The 14,780-nt window shown below is 35.6% G+C and overlaps 2 protein-coding genes across 3 annotated transcripts; one reads left to right on the top strand and one right to left on the bottom strand.

Moving 5' to 3' along the window:
• The first annotated feature begins 257 nt into the window (after positions 1–257).
• Positions 258–6,943, top strand: rab5b (RAB5B, member RAS oncogene family). Of its 2 annotated transcripts, none has more exons than XM_039682612.2 (6): positions 258–366; positions 3,279–3,561; positions 4,975–5,126; positions 5,221–5,343; positions 6,027–6,120; positions 6,692–6,943. In XM_039682612.2, exons 2-6 carry the CDS (start codon positions 3,399–3,401, stop codon positions 6,802–6,804), a joined length of 645 nt encoding a protein of 214 aa, XP_039538546.1. In that variant the 5' UTR covers positions 258–366; positions 3,279–3,398; the 3' UTR covers positions 6,805–6,943. The 2 variants fall into 2 exon arrangements, with proteins under 2 accessions (XP_039538546.1, XP_088989349.1); XM_089133223.1 differs by lacking the exon at positions 258–366 and adding an exon at positions 418–495.
• Positions 6,944–9,818: 2,875 nt separating this feature from the next.
• dbr1 (debranching RNA lariats 1) lies at positions 9,819–14,069 on the bottom strand. Its single transcript, XM_039682973.2, has 8 exons — positions 13,732–14,069; positions 13,348–13,472; positions 13,096–13,176; positions 12,926–13,011; positions 12,515–12,739; positions 11,930–12,007; positions 11,668–11,813; positions 9,819–11,065 (listed from the first exon to the last, which is right to left on the bottom strand). The coding sequence occupies exons 1-8, from the start codon at positions 13,926–13,928 to the stop codon at positions 10,297–10,299; spliced, it is 1,707 nt and encodes a 568-aa protein (XP_039538907.2). The 5' UTR covers positions 13,929–14,069; the 3' UTR covers positions 9,819–10,296.
• Positions 14,070–14,780: the final 711 nt, after the last annotated feature.

Raw genomic sequence — 14,780 nt, 5'->3', positions numbered from 1 at the left:
CCCTCCTTCTCCATATTTAAAAATAAAAGTTTAGATAAATTAAGCCAATTTAGACAATAGACTATTTGTCTTATTTATCTAACTATATAAGGTAACAATGTATGGAATTTTATACAGTTTTACATCAAGTTTAGTCACTGCAAACGAGAAACAAGATTAACCATATATTAAGACTGCCCAATACATTATTATCTATACCTATATTAGTTATGAAATACAAAATACAAATCTCTACAGATTTTTGACTTGAATAGTTCACTGCGCGTGCGCACAAGTGCAGGAAGTGTTTGCAAGCCCGATAACCACCAGCTGATAGATCAACAACCGAACAGCCACCTCTAAAACAGCCGCGACTGGGAACAACAGGTAAATATCACCAAACTCGGTAATGTTATATCACTCTATATATCAAAAAGAGATGTGTTTATTTTAGAAATCGATGTTCATGGCACCTCTTGGCCCGCTTCGCCTGGATCGAGACGAGTCATGTTAATGGTCAGAGTCTATACTGCGTCTCTAATGCATCACATCAGACACATTCACCTGACAGTCAGAGTTATGTGTTCGATCAGTTGACATACACCTTATTATTACAGTTATGCATTATATCTGTAGACATGCACCTGATTATTACAGTTATGCATTAGATGAGCTGACATACACCAAATTGTTAGTTATTAATAAGATAAATAGACATAAACCTGATCTTTAGAGTATATTAATCAGATCAATAGTCATACATCAGTTTATTCGAGTTATTAAAGGGATAGTTCACCCAAAAATTAAAATTATCCCATAATTTAATAAACCTTAAGCCATCCTAGGTGTATATGATTTTCTGTGTTTCTGAACACTATCGGAGTTATATATTAAATTATATTCTCTTCCCAGCTTTGTAATGGCATTGAATAATGCCAGAGTTTAGAAGCTCCAAAAAGGACATCCTTCCATCATAAAAGGAATCCATATGACTCTAGTGGGTTAAACATTTTTTTCTTTAACACTTCTCATTTTAGACTTCTAATGTGTGACCAGCGTTTTGTTATGCTCCATCCTCCTTACAAAAACAGACATTTATTTACCCACTGGAGTCGTATGGATAACTTTTATGATGGATGGGGATGGATGCGCTTTTCAGGGCTTCAAAAAACTCCCCTCTGTGATCAATGGAGTGATTATAATAGTTATTAATCAGTTATTAATGCAAATACAATTATTTGTATCTGTCATACAGATGAGTCCGTCTTTTTAACTAAACCATGTTTGTGGCAAGATACTGCTTGGTGCCTTTAGACATTTTTTTTAGATTTATCATTATTATATCACCATATTTAGAGAATTTCATAATAGTTGTTAGAATTTGGAAAATTATTTAGAGATGGCAAGGTTAGACAAAAAACTTTTAAATTATATAGTAAACTTTTGTTGTGCTCATGATGAGAGTTTTCATTATTAGATTTTGTATGTTTTTTGTTTTTAGTAGTTTATTACTTTGAGCAAAATATACATTTTCCATACTTTTCTTATGAGGTAAACTCTGGACGTTCAGTTAGTTTTCACAGTCACACGGCCTACTATTTGCCATACACATACTGTAGATGTATCAATATATATATATATATATATATATATATATATATATATATATATATATATATATATATATATATTTCCAAATAACTATTGACCTGACGTCTGCTGGGGAGAAAATATACAGACATGACCTCTTGAAACTTTAGGCAATATAATACCCCTGCTGTATGAGATGACTTTAAGCTATGTAGGGGGCCTAGCCTACTTGAAACGGCTAACCTATAAATGTTTTCACTGACAATTGATGCAAACTCAGAGTGCAGAACAGCACACGACCAAGAAACCAAAAAGAGGTGACAAAGTTTTAACCTGCTGGTTTCCTACCTTTCCTACCTAACTCTAACACACACTCAACATCTAGTTCATTGATCATTGTTTATGTCGACATATATCACACAACATTGCAACAAAACAATACAGTTCATACTTGTGGCAAACTGCTGGATTTGGAATGTATCAGACTTTACTTTAACAACCAGAAAGTCTCGGTGACAATTTCTGGTTGTTAACTGTAACGGTTAAGTTGATTTTCTTCCTGTCGTACCCATCAAGTCTATTTTTAAGTACAATCTCAAGGTTATACTTGCCACCTTGTTTTCTACAGACATTTTAGGATGTTTAATATGTTTAATATATTATTATGGGTGTAATGATACCCCAATGTCACGATTCAATACATACAGTATCACAATACTGAACTCACGATACGATATTATTGCGATACTCCAAGACATATGGTAAAAGGTTAACAAAAATTGTACTGTTGATTAAAATGCTAAATTTGATATTACATCGTGGGTTTAAATCAATAGGACTTGATTCTTGTAAGCCAAGGACAAAAGTGACACCAGAATAACAATATTCATGATTCTGAAGCTGAAAATACAGAATTATGACAAGATATATTTCACATAAGATCAGACTCTTTTTACTGGTAACATCACACATGTGGCATTATCAGGACCCACAAATATTCCCACATTGCATTATTATACCTTATAATCAACATTATATTGTAATATAATGTAGTACTTACACTAAAACTTGAATTATTTCTCATTTTGGGGGGACTATCCACGATACATATTGTTACAATCCACAATACATATTGTTGCATTTTTGTATATATTACAATATATATGCAATATATTGTGGCATGATATATTGTTACACCTCTATATATTACGTAAGGAGTATGGTACTTGAATTGAAACTGTCATGAGGATGTTTAGCAATACAGTCTTACCTAACAAATATTATTGTGTTGCTTTACTCATCAGCTTCCCTATTTCTGTTGAGAACGTAGAGCATTCGTGGTTGTGTTTGAAAGGATACGACAACAAGCTGAAGTCACCTGTTTTCTGACAGTTTTTTTTTTCTAGGCCATAAAGTTGCCATGATTTTTTTTTTTTTTTTTTTTTTTTTTTTTACCATGTATTGTATTGAAATGGCTTCTCGAACAAGAAAACATGTAGGGTGGGACTTGGTTTTGTTAATTGGGAATTGATTGAATCGTTGGATGGTTGTGGTTTGCTGTTGCTATGATCTCATTTGTGTGGCCTGCAATGACAAATAAAAACCTTTAATTTTCATTAAGTAAACTCTTACCAGAGCATTTTAGTTATGACTTTCTCTTCCACTACCCATTCTAGTAACGTTCTGCTTGTTTGTTTGTTTGTTTTTAGCGCCACAGTCTTCTGTCCTCACAACCTAAAAAGAAGTCTCCAGTACTGCTGAAGAGTCCACTGCATTGAGTTGCTGCTTTCAGAGACGCCATCAGGGAGGACGGCCACCCTTCCAACATCATGAGCACCCGCGGGACCGGAAGGACCAATGGGAGCCTACCGCAGACCAAGATCTGCCAGTTCAAACTGGTGCTGCTGGGAGATATGGCCGTCGGCAAGTCCAGCCTGGTGCTGCGCTTTGTTAAGGGCCAGTTTGATGAGTTTCAGGAGACTACCATTGGAGGTGAGGCATAGGTGATGAATTTGAATTCAATTCATAAAGATGGGTATAACTAATCTTTAGGAAAAATTGGGTTGGTTTAAGCGGTTTATTGCATTTACATTCCTACATACACTACCTTTAAGGTTTGGTGTATTTTTAAAGAAATTACTACTTTTATTTAGAAAGGACATTGAATTGGTCAAAAGTGACAGTAAAGACTTTTACTTTATTACAAAAAAAATTATTTCATAACTGTTTTCAACATTAATAATAATGCGGAAATCGTATTTCTTGAGCACGGAATCAGCATATTAGAATGATTTCTGAAGGATCATTTGACACTGAAGACTGGAGAAATGGCTGCTGAAAATTCAGCTTTACGTCAAAGGAATAAATGACATTTTAAAATATAATAAAACAAATAGGCTTTTCCTGGTATTTTTCACAAAGTCTCATTGGGTGCGAGCAGTGCAATCAACAGTGCCGGGAACACATTTGTGGATCCTTTATAGTGATCTGTAACCCTGTGTTAATTTGACTTCAAACTGAGTTAATTTTGTTCTTAGTCATAGCAGTAGATAAAATATATCACATTTGAGAATGATGAAAACTAGGTTGACTATCTCTGTGTATAATCTTCACACTAGAATTTGCAAAAATTGTTCTAGACTTTGGCTCCCATAAAGTCAGAAACAGGCAAATAGCATACGAAATGGACATAATCCAACACTAATATTAGACTGGAGTTCTTGTTAAAGTAATAAAACACTTGTGGTCATGCAATACAGTGATTTGACAATGGTTAAGGGGTATTTTAAGTCATGAAGCAGAGGTCTTTCTTGAGTGGTGTATAGTTTTTATAAAACAGAAACATTAATGTTATAAAATACTCCAATGTTCAATGAATAATTAATTAAAATACAATTATTTAATAAAAATAACGAATCAATAATAGTCTTCAGAATAAACAATTCTACTCCTAAAAAAATTGTTGCTTGTTTTACCCTTGGTGCATTAGAATTTATTGACCTCAACATTTTTTTGTTTGTGCATCAAAAAATAAATTTAAGTTTTCTATTCTACAACCAGTGTTATTTTAGTATTATTTATATAATACATATATTATTCATATTTAGAATTAGCTTTATGTGTATATTTTCAGTTTTCCTTTTATTTTTTATTTGTTTTAGTGTTAATTTTTAGTGTTTTAGTATTGTTATGAGCATTTATTTACCTTAAACTTAGTTAATTTTCTAATAATTATATTTTATTTTATTTCAGTTGAATGATTTTTAGGTACAACTTTGAATTAAAGGACAAAGAACCAAAAAAAAAAAAAAAAAAATCAAGACGGAACAGTACTATTAATGCGTGAATCTCTGGCTTTCATTACTTATTTTTTCTTTTCTTTTCTTTTTTGTTGCCCACTATTAGCTGCTTTCTTGGCACAGTCTGTTTGTCTGGACGACACTACAGTGAAGTTTGAGATTTGGGACACGGCTGGACAGGAGCGCTACCACAGCTTGGCCCCCATGTACTACCGTGGAGCCCAGGCGGCCATTGTAGTGTTTGACATCACCAAGCCTGTAAGTTAACAGTACACTCTTTATACAAAGGATACAAACTTTCATTTGGTAAAATAGTAGATTTGTTGCTTAGTCTTTAGCCATCTGTTTGTAGGAAACATTTGAGCGAGCAAAGGCGTGGGTGAAAGAGCTGCAGCGGCAGGCCAGTCCCAACATCGTCATTGCTCTTGCAGGAAACAAGGCCGACCTAGCAGACAAGAGACTTGTGGAGTATGAGGTCATATCTTTCTCTCTGTTATTTCTAGACATAGGAGGTGTTAGGGTTGTTCCGGTCAATGAAGGGTTGTTGTTTGATTCATAAATAGCTCTGGGATTGCTGTGTTCGTAGTGTGCCCTTGTTTTTATTTTGAACTTAGGGAGCACACAGAACATGATTAAACCCTTTCAAATTTTAGTGTAAAAAATACAACCCAGTTCAAAAGTTTGGGGCTGTTTTTTTTAAAGAAGTCTCTTATGCTCACCAAGGCTGCTTTTATTTGATCAAACATCAATATTTTGAAATATAATTACAATTTTCTATTTGAATAAAATATTAAGATGTAATTGATTCCTGTGACGTCAAAGCTCAATTCTCAGCAGTCTTCAGTGTCACATGATCCTTCAGAAATCAGTCTAATATGCTGATTTGGTGCTCAATAAACATTTTTTTTATGATTAGCAGCGATACTGAAAACAGTTGTGCTGCTTAATATCTTTTTGGAAGCCACGATATTTCTTTTTCAGGACTCTTTACTGTCTCTTTTGATCATTGTAATGCATAGTATTACACAATAAATGTGTAAAGTGTGGTAATTACATTTTTATCACATTTGAGAGCCCAAATAATTATTTGAACTGTTGGTTATGTGTCTAATGTCTTGTGTGCTGTAACCCAGACATTCATTTTACATTTCTGAACAGGAAGCTCAGACATATGCAGAAGACACAGGCTTGCTTTTCATGGAAACTTCTGCCAAGACTGCAATGAATGTAAACGAGTTGTTCCTGGCCATTGGTAAGTGTTAAAGTTGTTGTAACTGTAGTGTATTCTCTTCTGCATATTGTTATAGTTACTACAATACAACTGTGGTATTATCTACAAGTGTCTTCAAATAAGAAATAGAAATTTCAGGTGGTGACGACAAGGGACTATAATCTTTAGATTTCAATAAATTCAAGAACATTAGTGAACATTCTTAATATTGTTAGTCTTTTGTCTTTACATGCAGAATTAAAACTATCCTGGCATACCATCCCATTTTCAGATTGTTAGTCTAAACAGATAAACAGCAGGGACTATATTGAATGGCAGATCGGAATACAAGCTTGGGAGCAGGATTTAAACAGATTCTATATGATTGGAGAAATCCGGCATATATGGTACAGAAAGAAGTCTGTTGTTTCACTGGTAGATCTAGTTATGGCATTTTGTCAATAAATTATTGTATTGCGTTTGCAATAAAATCAATTACATCGTTTAGAAAATAGTGAATTTTTATTTCCTGACAACTTTAAACAAAATAATTACAATATTATTCTCTCAATGTTTTCTCTTCTTCATTTAACTCATATTTATTTATCAATAGCAAAAAAGATGCCAAAAACAGACACCCAAAACCCCACGCATGCTGCCCGACACAGGGGTGTAAATTTACAGGACCCAGATGCACAGTCCACTCGAAGCTGCTGTGGGAACTAAAGGCCTGTCAACACTCCATAATGGGAGACCACCGACACCTTCTCCTTCCCAAAATCCTACCCTTCACCCTTTCACCTCCCAAGACGGATACGGACAGAGATCGAAAGAGAGGGGAATAACAGAAAGAGATTGAGGAAAATCCCTCACTGATGCCATAAAGAGATTTTTCAAGGAAGACTTCTGATGGACAGGGTAGAAAGTGAACGGACGATGGACTCTGTCATATCTGGATTCTGTATTATTTTTAAGTCAACAATATTTTCAGCCTCTGTTCATTTTTATTATGCCAGCAAGCACCAAGTTGTCACCCAAAAAGATAGAGGAACACAGAAGAAACAGGATGAACAGAAGAATTATTTCACCAATAAATCTTCCCTTTCTAAGATGGTCCATAATATCCCCTGCAAACATTCGGAAGTCTTCAAGCGAAATCTACACAAAGTATCCGTATGCTCTGGGTTCCCCCATTCTGATCCCAACTCTAACACTGGAAGGAAGTCAGCACCTTAACCTGAAACTAACCCTTATAATTCTTCAACCATGAGCTGCATCTACTAATTTTTTTTAAACTACGTTAGGAACACTGAAGAAAAAGTTATTCATTAACCCTGAGCTTGTTTTTCTCAGCCTCCAGCTTTATTTATTACCTTTGTCTGAACTGGTCTCCCTTGCGTAGCTTGTCATTCATCTTAGACCCAAAAAGTATTGAAGAACTTCATTGTTGTCTTCCCTATCCCATTTCCTTCTCCCGATCGCGTTGATCTTGAAATTCAGTGTTGAAGTTCACTAAACAACAGCAAGCTCTACGATGCCTTCTCCACGTTCTTGTTGCTTTGTGTAAACTACTGTTTGAGAAACAATCGACAAATCATTTACAACATACTGACACCAAGCAGATGACCGTTCGAAAAGCAAAGTGATTGCAGAATATCGCACATTGATTAGTTTCAACAAGGAATTCATGAAATACCAGACTATTGTCTCAGTATGCTATGAAAAAGCAACAAAAATATTTAAGCACCCACAAATCAAGAAAATTAATGATTTAGGAACCGATGCTGTGCAATAGAGTGGGATGGAATATAACAGCAAGGGAAATTTTTACACACAAACCCCCTGAAAAAGTGGAAAAAAACAGAAGTGCCTACTCCGTTTTTTCCGTGTTCTTTGTTTTGGGCTTGTTTGAGGTCGGCAGACCGCCAGAAAATTAGCGTTTTCAAGATGTTGGCCCGAAGTGTACAGGCAATAACCTGTAAACAGTAATCAGTCGAACTTGTTAGAAACAGAGGAGTCATTTATGATGTTTTGTTTTATGGATGCTGTCTGTTGATGTGTATAAAAATTGTTTTATTTAAAATTGATTTTAGTCTGTGATTTAATGGGTTACCAGTAAGTTTATATGGTCATTTAGGGAATGAATTAGAAATCATGATAAGATGTTACACAGCTTGAAGTCATTTGTCATGTGTCTTCAGGTCCACCTTTTTTGTGGAATAGATCTGATCTCCTGTTAACACCTCTGTGAACTGAATTGTTAAATAAAGCTGTGCTGTTCTGCTATGAAGGAAATGTGACTGGTTTCTGTGCCGTTTTGACTAGCCTTAATGTAAACCTCTGCTAACAGCAGTCATTTATGAGTAAACGGCATTCAACAGTTGTCTGGCTGCACGCCACGTGGTCACTGCAATATTAACCGGTATATTAGGTACAGTGTCAAATTTCAAATAGACTAGTTTCAGCACCAAACAAAATTGCAAAAATAATGACCAAACATGTTTCCCAAACGTTAGATTAGATAGACATACAAAACATTGCACCTGAAGTAAGTTAACTTATGTTTGCAAACTAATAGGCGTAACTTAGTTTACTTTTTTGTTATTTTGCAAGCAAAAGTAATTACTTCGTCTGACTCAGTTGTCATTACTGGTCTGGTCGACAATGCTAAATATATAATAGAAGTTTATTTCGGTAACGTTATTGCTTGCAGTTCAGTGTCTATCGGCGAAACAGGTCAAGTTCTAACATCACTAACTATAACGTACTTTCACAAAGAGCACTTAATCAACGCTAACGTCGTCTAGCACTAGTTACCAGCGAGTAAACATTGTAAGGAAAAGTGTATAAAAAATGTTGAATAAACACGGTTTTTTTTTTTTTACTTTACCTGTGATGCTGAGCCTAGGCTAGCAGCCTCTGGTATGGTATGTTGTTATACATCTTTTGCCTTTGACGCATGCGCGTTAGATGGGAATCGAGGTTCGAGTTCTAGTGAATTCGTAGTCGTAGAAATCAGAGTTGTACTCATGTATGTTTACAGTTATAGTTTCTAGAGTCACAATCACATAAAAACACAAATGTGATTATCGACTCACGTGTATGGAAACGTAATTTTGTATGCCTAAATTTACGCACAAATGTTTACAAATACGAATACCAATGCTGAAAGTTGTGCACACATCTTTTTGAAAGTAAACTTACTCCATAGTTGCTAAGTGTCTAATTGGAGCGACAGAGGCTGTCGGGGATATTAAACATCACGTCGAACTCATCTGAAGTTCCTCACAAATTATGCTAAACAGTCTTGTCATGTTTATACTGAATTTTCTGTCCTTTTATAACTTTAGCTTTTTACTAAAGGAAAACGTTTTTAAGCTTCAAAACTCACCAATCTGTGTTCTTTGCATAACTGTTTCCCCCACAAATAAAGGTTATTTTGATCACCTCTAATAATCTTGTTGGTCACAAAGTGGTTACTTTCTGCAATAATCCCAAAATACAATGTAAAAATCATATCCTATTCGTTTTTTTTTTTTTGTTTTTTTTTTGTCAAAAAATCTTTTGGGATGACCAACAAAAATGTTATCCTTGGAGCAGCATTCTATGCTCCAACATTACCTGGAATATTGCATTAGAAAAAAAAAAGAAAAGAAAAAAGAGCTCGGTGACACTGATCACTGCTCAGCCAAAAAGAAAGTTAATGCATTTTCATGAAAAACTGAGATTTAAAAATGCAATAAAATGACATCAGGATCACTTTATATTTGAACTTTGATGTATTTACAACCAAATGGTAAAGCAAACTCAATCACAAAACTAATAAAATAGCCAAGACAGAGAGCAAACAATTGAGTATGGTGAGATATATTTGGCTAAAAATAATAATAAAAAGGAACAGATAATTAAAACCAATCACAAATGACAAATACAAGATAAAAATGTATAAATGGCTGTGGCATTACTTTATACACATGAAAATACCAAAAATAAAAGACATTTCTGAATGTCTTAGACATTTCTGAAAATAGCTTTCCATTAATTCTTCACAATCATAATCAGCAAAACTTCTGTACTTTAAAACAACAGTAGTTACAAAGCAGATCAAACCAGTCTAGTAACCCATTCAACTCTTTAGAATCAAAAAGAGACAGCAAACTAACTGGAAGATCATTCTTGGTATATGTAATTTGCTGATCTAAAAATAATTGCATTTATCTAGCCCTCACTTTCTTCATCATCTACTGCCGTGTAGATACTCTGGTTTCTCCGTTTTATCTGAGGTGTGCCACCCGTGTGACTCGCGGGCCCCTGTGCAGTCTCACCACTCGTGCGTTTGGGGACCCTGGCTGACGTGAAGCCCCCCTCCTCTTCTGAGCTGCCCTGAGAGAGTGATGCTGAAGGAGGGGGAAGAGAAAGAGGCCGTAAGGAGTGTAGAGGAGCCTCCGGCTCTGGTGCAGCACATGGGGGTGGTAAGATCAGTCCAATAGCTGTCTCTCGCTGGGGGCTGCTGTCTCTATCGCTGTCCTGGCCCCCCACTTGCCCTTCTGGAACCACTGCGTCTGTCCCTTTCTCCTCGGCACATCCTACTGCCTCATCCTCTTCCTCCTCCCATTCATCCTCAATGGTGATTTCATCAGGGTTGTAGGAGCTGGAGAGGCCGGAGGTGTCAGTGGGGTATTCACTTGGTTCGTCTACGCTCCCAGTGCTGTCCTCGTCCTCCTCCTCTTCAGTCGCACCTGTGGCACCCTCCTCCCCATAAGTCTGCCCATGTTGCCCAGCCAGAATGTAGATGTCCGTCAGGCCGAGGGTGGCGCACACCTCTGTGGTTTGGGGGTTGGTGGAGTAGGCTGGGTGAGCATTGGGTTGAGGGCAGCTGGGGTCATAGGCGGGCACGGTCAGGCTGAAATTTTGAGGGATGCAGAGGTCACCACTCAAATCTCTCACGACCTCCATCATAGCTTCCTCTGACGCACTGAAATCCCACCTGAAAGAAGCAGAAAAATAGATGCCAAAATACAAATTCATTTATGTTCACCAAATTGGAAACGTGTAAACCCAATTTGTCATAAACCAGTTGAGCCCTGTTTTATAAAATGCTTATATTAACTATTACACTAAACTGACCCCAAAAGTTTCTTTTTTTATGAATACTTTCATTCAGCAAAGATGCATTCAACTGATCAAAAGTTACAGTGAAGACATTTACAATAATATGAAATATTTCTACTTAAAATGATGAATGCTGTTATGCTAGCATTTCTTTTTACCAACGAATCTTAGGGAGTGGGGGGGAACCGTATCATGGTTTTCAAATGTATTACATATTCAAATAAAAGTAAGTACACTATAGGCAATTGTGAGTGACACATGTGAATAAGAACTATGAGAACAACAAGGGACACAAGCAGCTGTGATTGACAATTCAACATATCAAAGTGCATCTTTTGAATTTCCACAGGAGATTAGCAGGGAAAGATCTGAATTTATTGGGAATATGCTGGAATATGCAAAAAGAATGAAGGATTAACAAGCAATCAAATAATCATGTGCATGTAAATGTGGTTATTATTGTATTGTGGTCTGTACCGGGTGTGTAGTCCGTTGTCTTGTGGGGGGTTCCAAAATTTGTGGGATGGTTTCTGAAGTCGGTCTGTCGCTTTCAAGATGGCCAACCACTCTGGATCGTACTCGAGGTGATCGGAGGAGCCTGGTCTGTCTGCTACCTCCACGATCTGCAATATCAAAATCTTTATTCTACACAAAGATCTACTTCTTGTTCTTCTACTAGATCTACAATATTTGGTGGATCTTGAAATATGCTTGTTGATGGAAACTGCAGGATCATTACCTGAAGGAAGTCTCGATGTGGAAGACACTTGTCAAGTGAGAGAAACTTGGTGATCTTTGCGGCAGAATTATTCTTAGCCTAATGTGACAAATGGCTTGTTGTTATTTACTTTTCAACAAATAATTAACTCTGATATCTTATCTAAGGCCTGTATGTAACTCCAAGAGAGGTTTAAAAAAAGAATAAAATAGAGATATTCCAGAAGCTATTTCATAAGACATGTTCAATTTATGTTGTCATAAAATAAAAATATATGCATGTATAAACATATTTTAAAGATTTCTCTCTTAACATTTGCAGATATTGCACACACACATTACAATATATATATATATATATATATATACATAAATGCTCTCTTTTTCACAAATCATGAGGCATCACAAAATTAGTCTGAGGATTAATCTAATGACTATCTAGTGGACTGAATACAAATCACAATAAGATATTCTAGATATATATTTTTCATTTTATATTGCCAGCAAATGATTGTGAATATATCTGTAAGATGTGGCTTAAATCTAGTGTATCTGCAACAGCGTTATCGAAGGCTTTTCAAGGTATTTGTCAAAACCACTGACCCACCTCATGTTGCATCAGTGCAGCAAACTTCACGTGCAGGTGAGCGGAGAACCAGTAGCTGGGCTGCAGGTGGTCTAAGAGTTCTGCAGCAGCAGGGCTGCCCAGGGTACCGCTCTCCACTTCCTGTCTGAGGAACTTCTTCTTGCGCAGAAGCTGATTTGTGTTTCCGTAGTGATAAATACCTCTCGGCCAATCATGCGTGACGAAGATGTCTATGGGCATCTTGAGCTTGAGAAGTGAGGTTACAAATTATACATGTAAATAAATAGTATTTTGCCAAGCCCTCTTTTTATGAATTAAACATTTGTCTGATTTTTCTTGATGCATAATTTTAGATTTTTTTTTTTCTGAATCTGCATCCTTATTATTGAATGTGTAAAATGTCTATTGATGCATTCCACATTACAAAATTACCTGTTTAAGCTTGAAGACGTCAATGTTCCGTATGTGGTACACGCTGCGCAATGTTTCTTGGTTGTACGGCGGAAACTCAAAGTGTCCTAAAATTGCATAAATTATTTTCAAAAATGCATATTTGTGTCTTATAAGTAACACATAGTTGATTTGGAACTGTTAAAACTCACCTTTCTTGTAATCGTGGGATTTAAATATTCCAGAAAGACCGCCAATCCGTACACCTCTAAAGCGTACAACACCTGCATAACCTGAGTAATGAGGAACATCAGATCTATTGGGGACTGTTATTTAAGCCAAGTGTTATCCAGAAAGCCATAAAAGTACATTGAAACACAAAATGTATACTAGTATTGTTAATCTAACGACCTATTAAAGCAACAATATTTTTAAGTATAGCGGCTATAGCCTAAAGATCTGACCCAGGTAATAGATGTTGGGAGCCACCCAGCCTCCATACGGAAGTTCCTGCAGATAGTTTGATGCCTCATGGTTTCCGCCAATGAAAATCGTCAGGACAGGAGCTTTCTTCTCACCAGAGTAGTACCTTAGAAAAACCAATTGTAATGACTTGAGAAACAATGGTCGACCAATATCACCAATACAATATTTACCTTTTATTTGACATTAAATAACTCATAAACATGCCATTTCTATCTATCTATCCATCTATCCATCTATCCATCTATCTATCTATCTATCTATCTATCTATATATCTATCTGATTTCATGCCTATATACTTATCTGTCTGATCATCTGTCTATGTATCGATCTATCCAGAGAATAACGTCAGGGGTTTCCTTACTTGTAAAAAGTTTGCATTTGTCTGTATTTGGCAGGCACCGCCATGCACTTCATGTCTCCTTCATTTCTGACAGCCTGGAAGTCTCCGCAGCACAGAAGCAGGTCCACCTTCACACCTTCTTTATTCTCCAGGTAACTGATGCTCTCATATATCTTATCCAGCTCTCCATGACAACAGCCTTCTACTGCCACCTTCATCCTTATTTCTCTAAACCACAGCGTTACACTCAAAGATGACAAAAAGCGTTAAACATCGGTCAGCATGTACATAATTGTAGCCTACTTAATTCCAGCAGCAGCTCTGCCTCCCTGCACTCATATGCTACTCTGCTCATGCGCAAAACGGTCATGTGACCAGTGCACTAAATGCATTTTTTATTCTTCATCCACACTTTCCGTAATTTATATTCGTTATTTAGTTATACAACTTGTAAAACATTTGACTAAGGACATTGATCAGCATGCATTTGGTCGCACGTTCGCAATATTACAACTATCGAATTATCGGGACATGTTGAACAGCGATATACAAATTATAAGAATTTTGTTGGTATAAAAGATAACCAATAATAATAATAATAATATTCATTTTAGATTAAAATAAGGGTAGAATAGTGATTTTTAATTACATTAATTGACCAGACATACGGATGATGTAACTGACTAAAAGACTGCTGTCTATCATCTACTGTTGCTCACTGTTTTATTATATTTTTTTTAATTTTCTCTTTATTATTATTCATACTAATATATATATATATATATATATATATATATATATATATATGTATATATATATATATATATATATATATATATATATATATATATATATATACATATATATATATATATATATATATATATATATATATATATATTAGTATGAATAATATATATATATATATATATATATATATATATATATATATATATATATTAATTTTTTTGTGTGTGTGTTTATGAATTTGGCTTATAATTGTATGCCACTGAAGCGCTCTGAATTTGACTTTGAAAATTGTAGAAAGTGCAGCAATGTTCGGTGTGGTG

This window comes from Pimephales promelas, chromosome 7 (genome assembly GCF_988280905.1).
Source record: "Pimephales promelas chromosome 7, fPimPro1.hap1.1, whole genome shotgun sequence".
NCBI classification, from domain to species: domain Eukaryota; kingdom Metazoa; phylum Chordata; class Actinopteri; order Cypriniformes; family Leuciscidae; genus Pimephales; species Pimephales promelas.
Note: the sequence above shows the minus strand (reverse complement) of the source record. Positions and strands in the feature narration are given on the sequence as shown.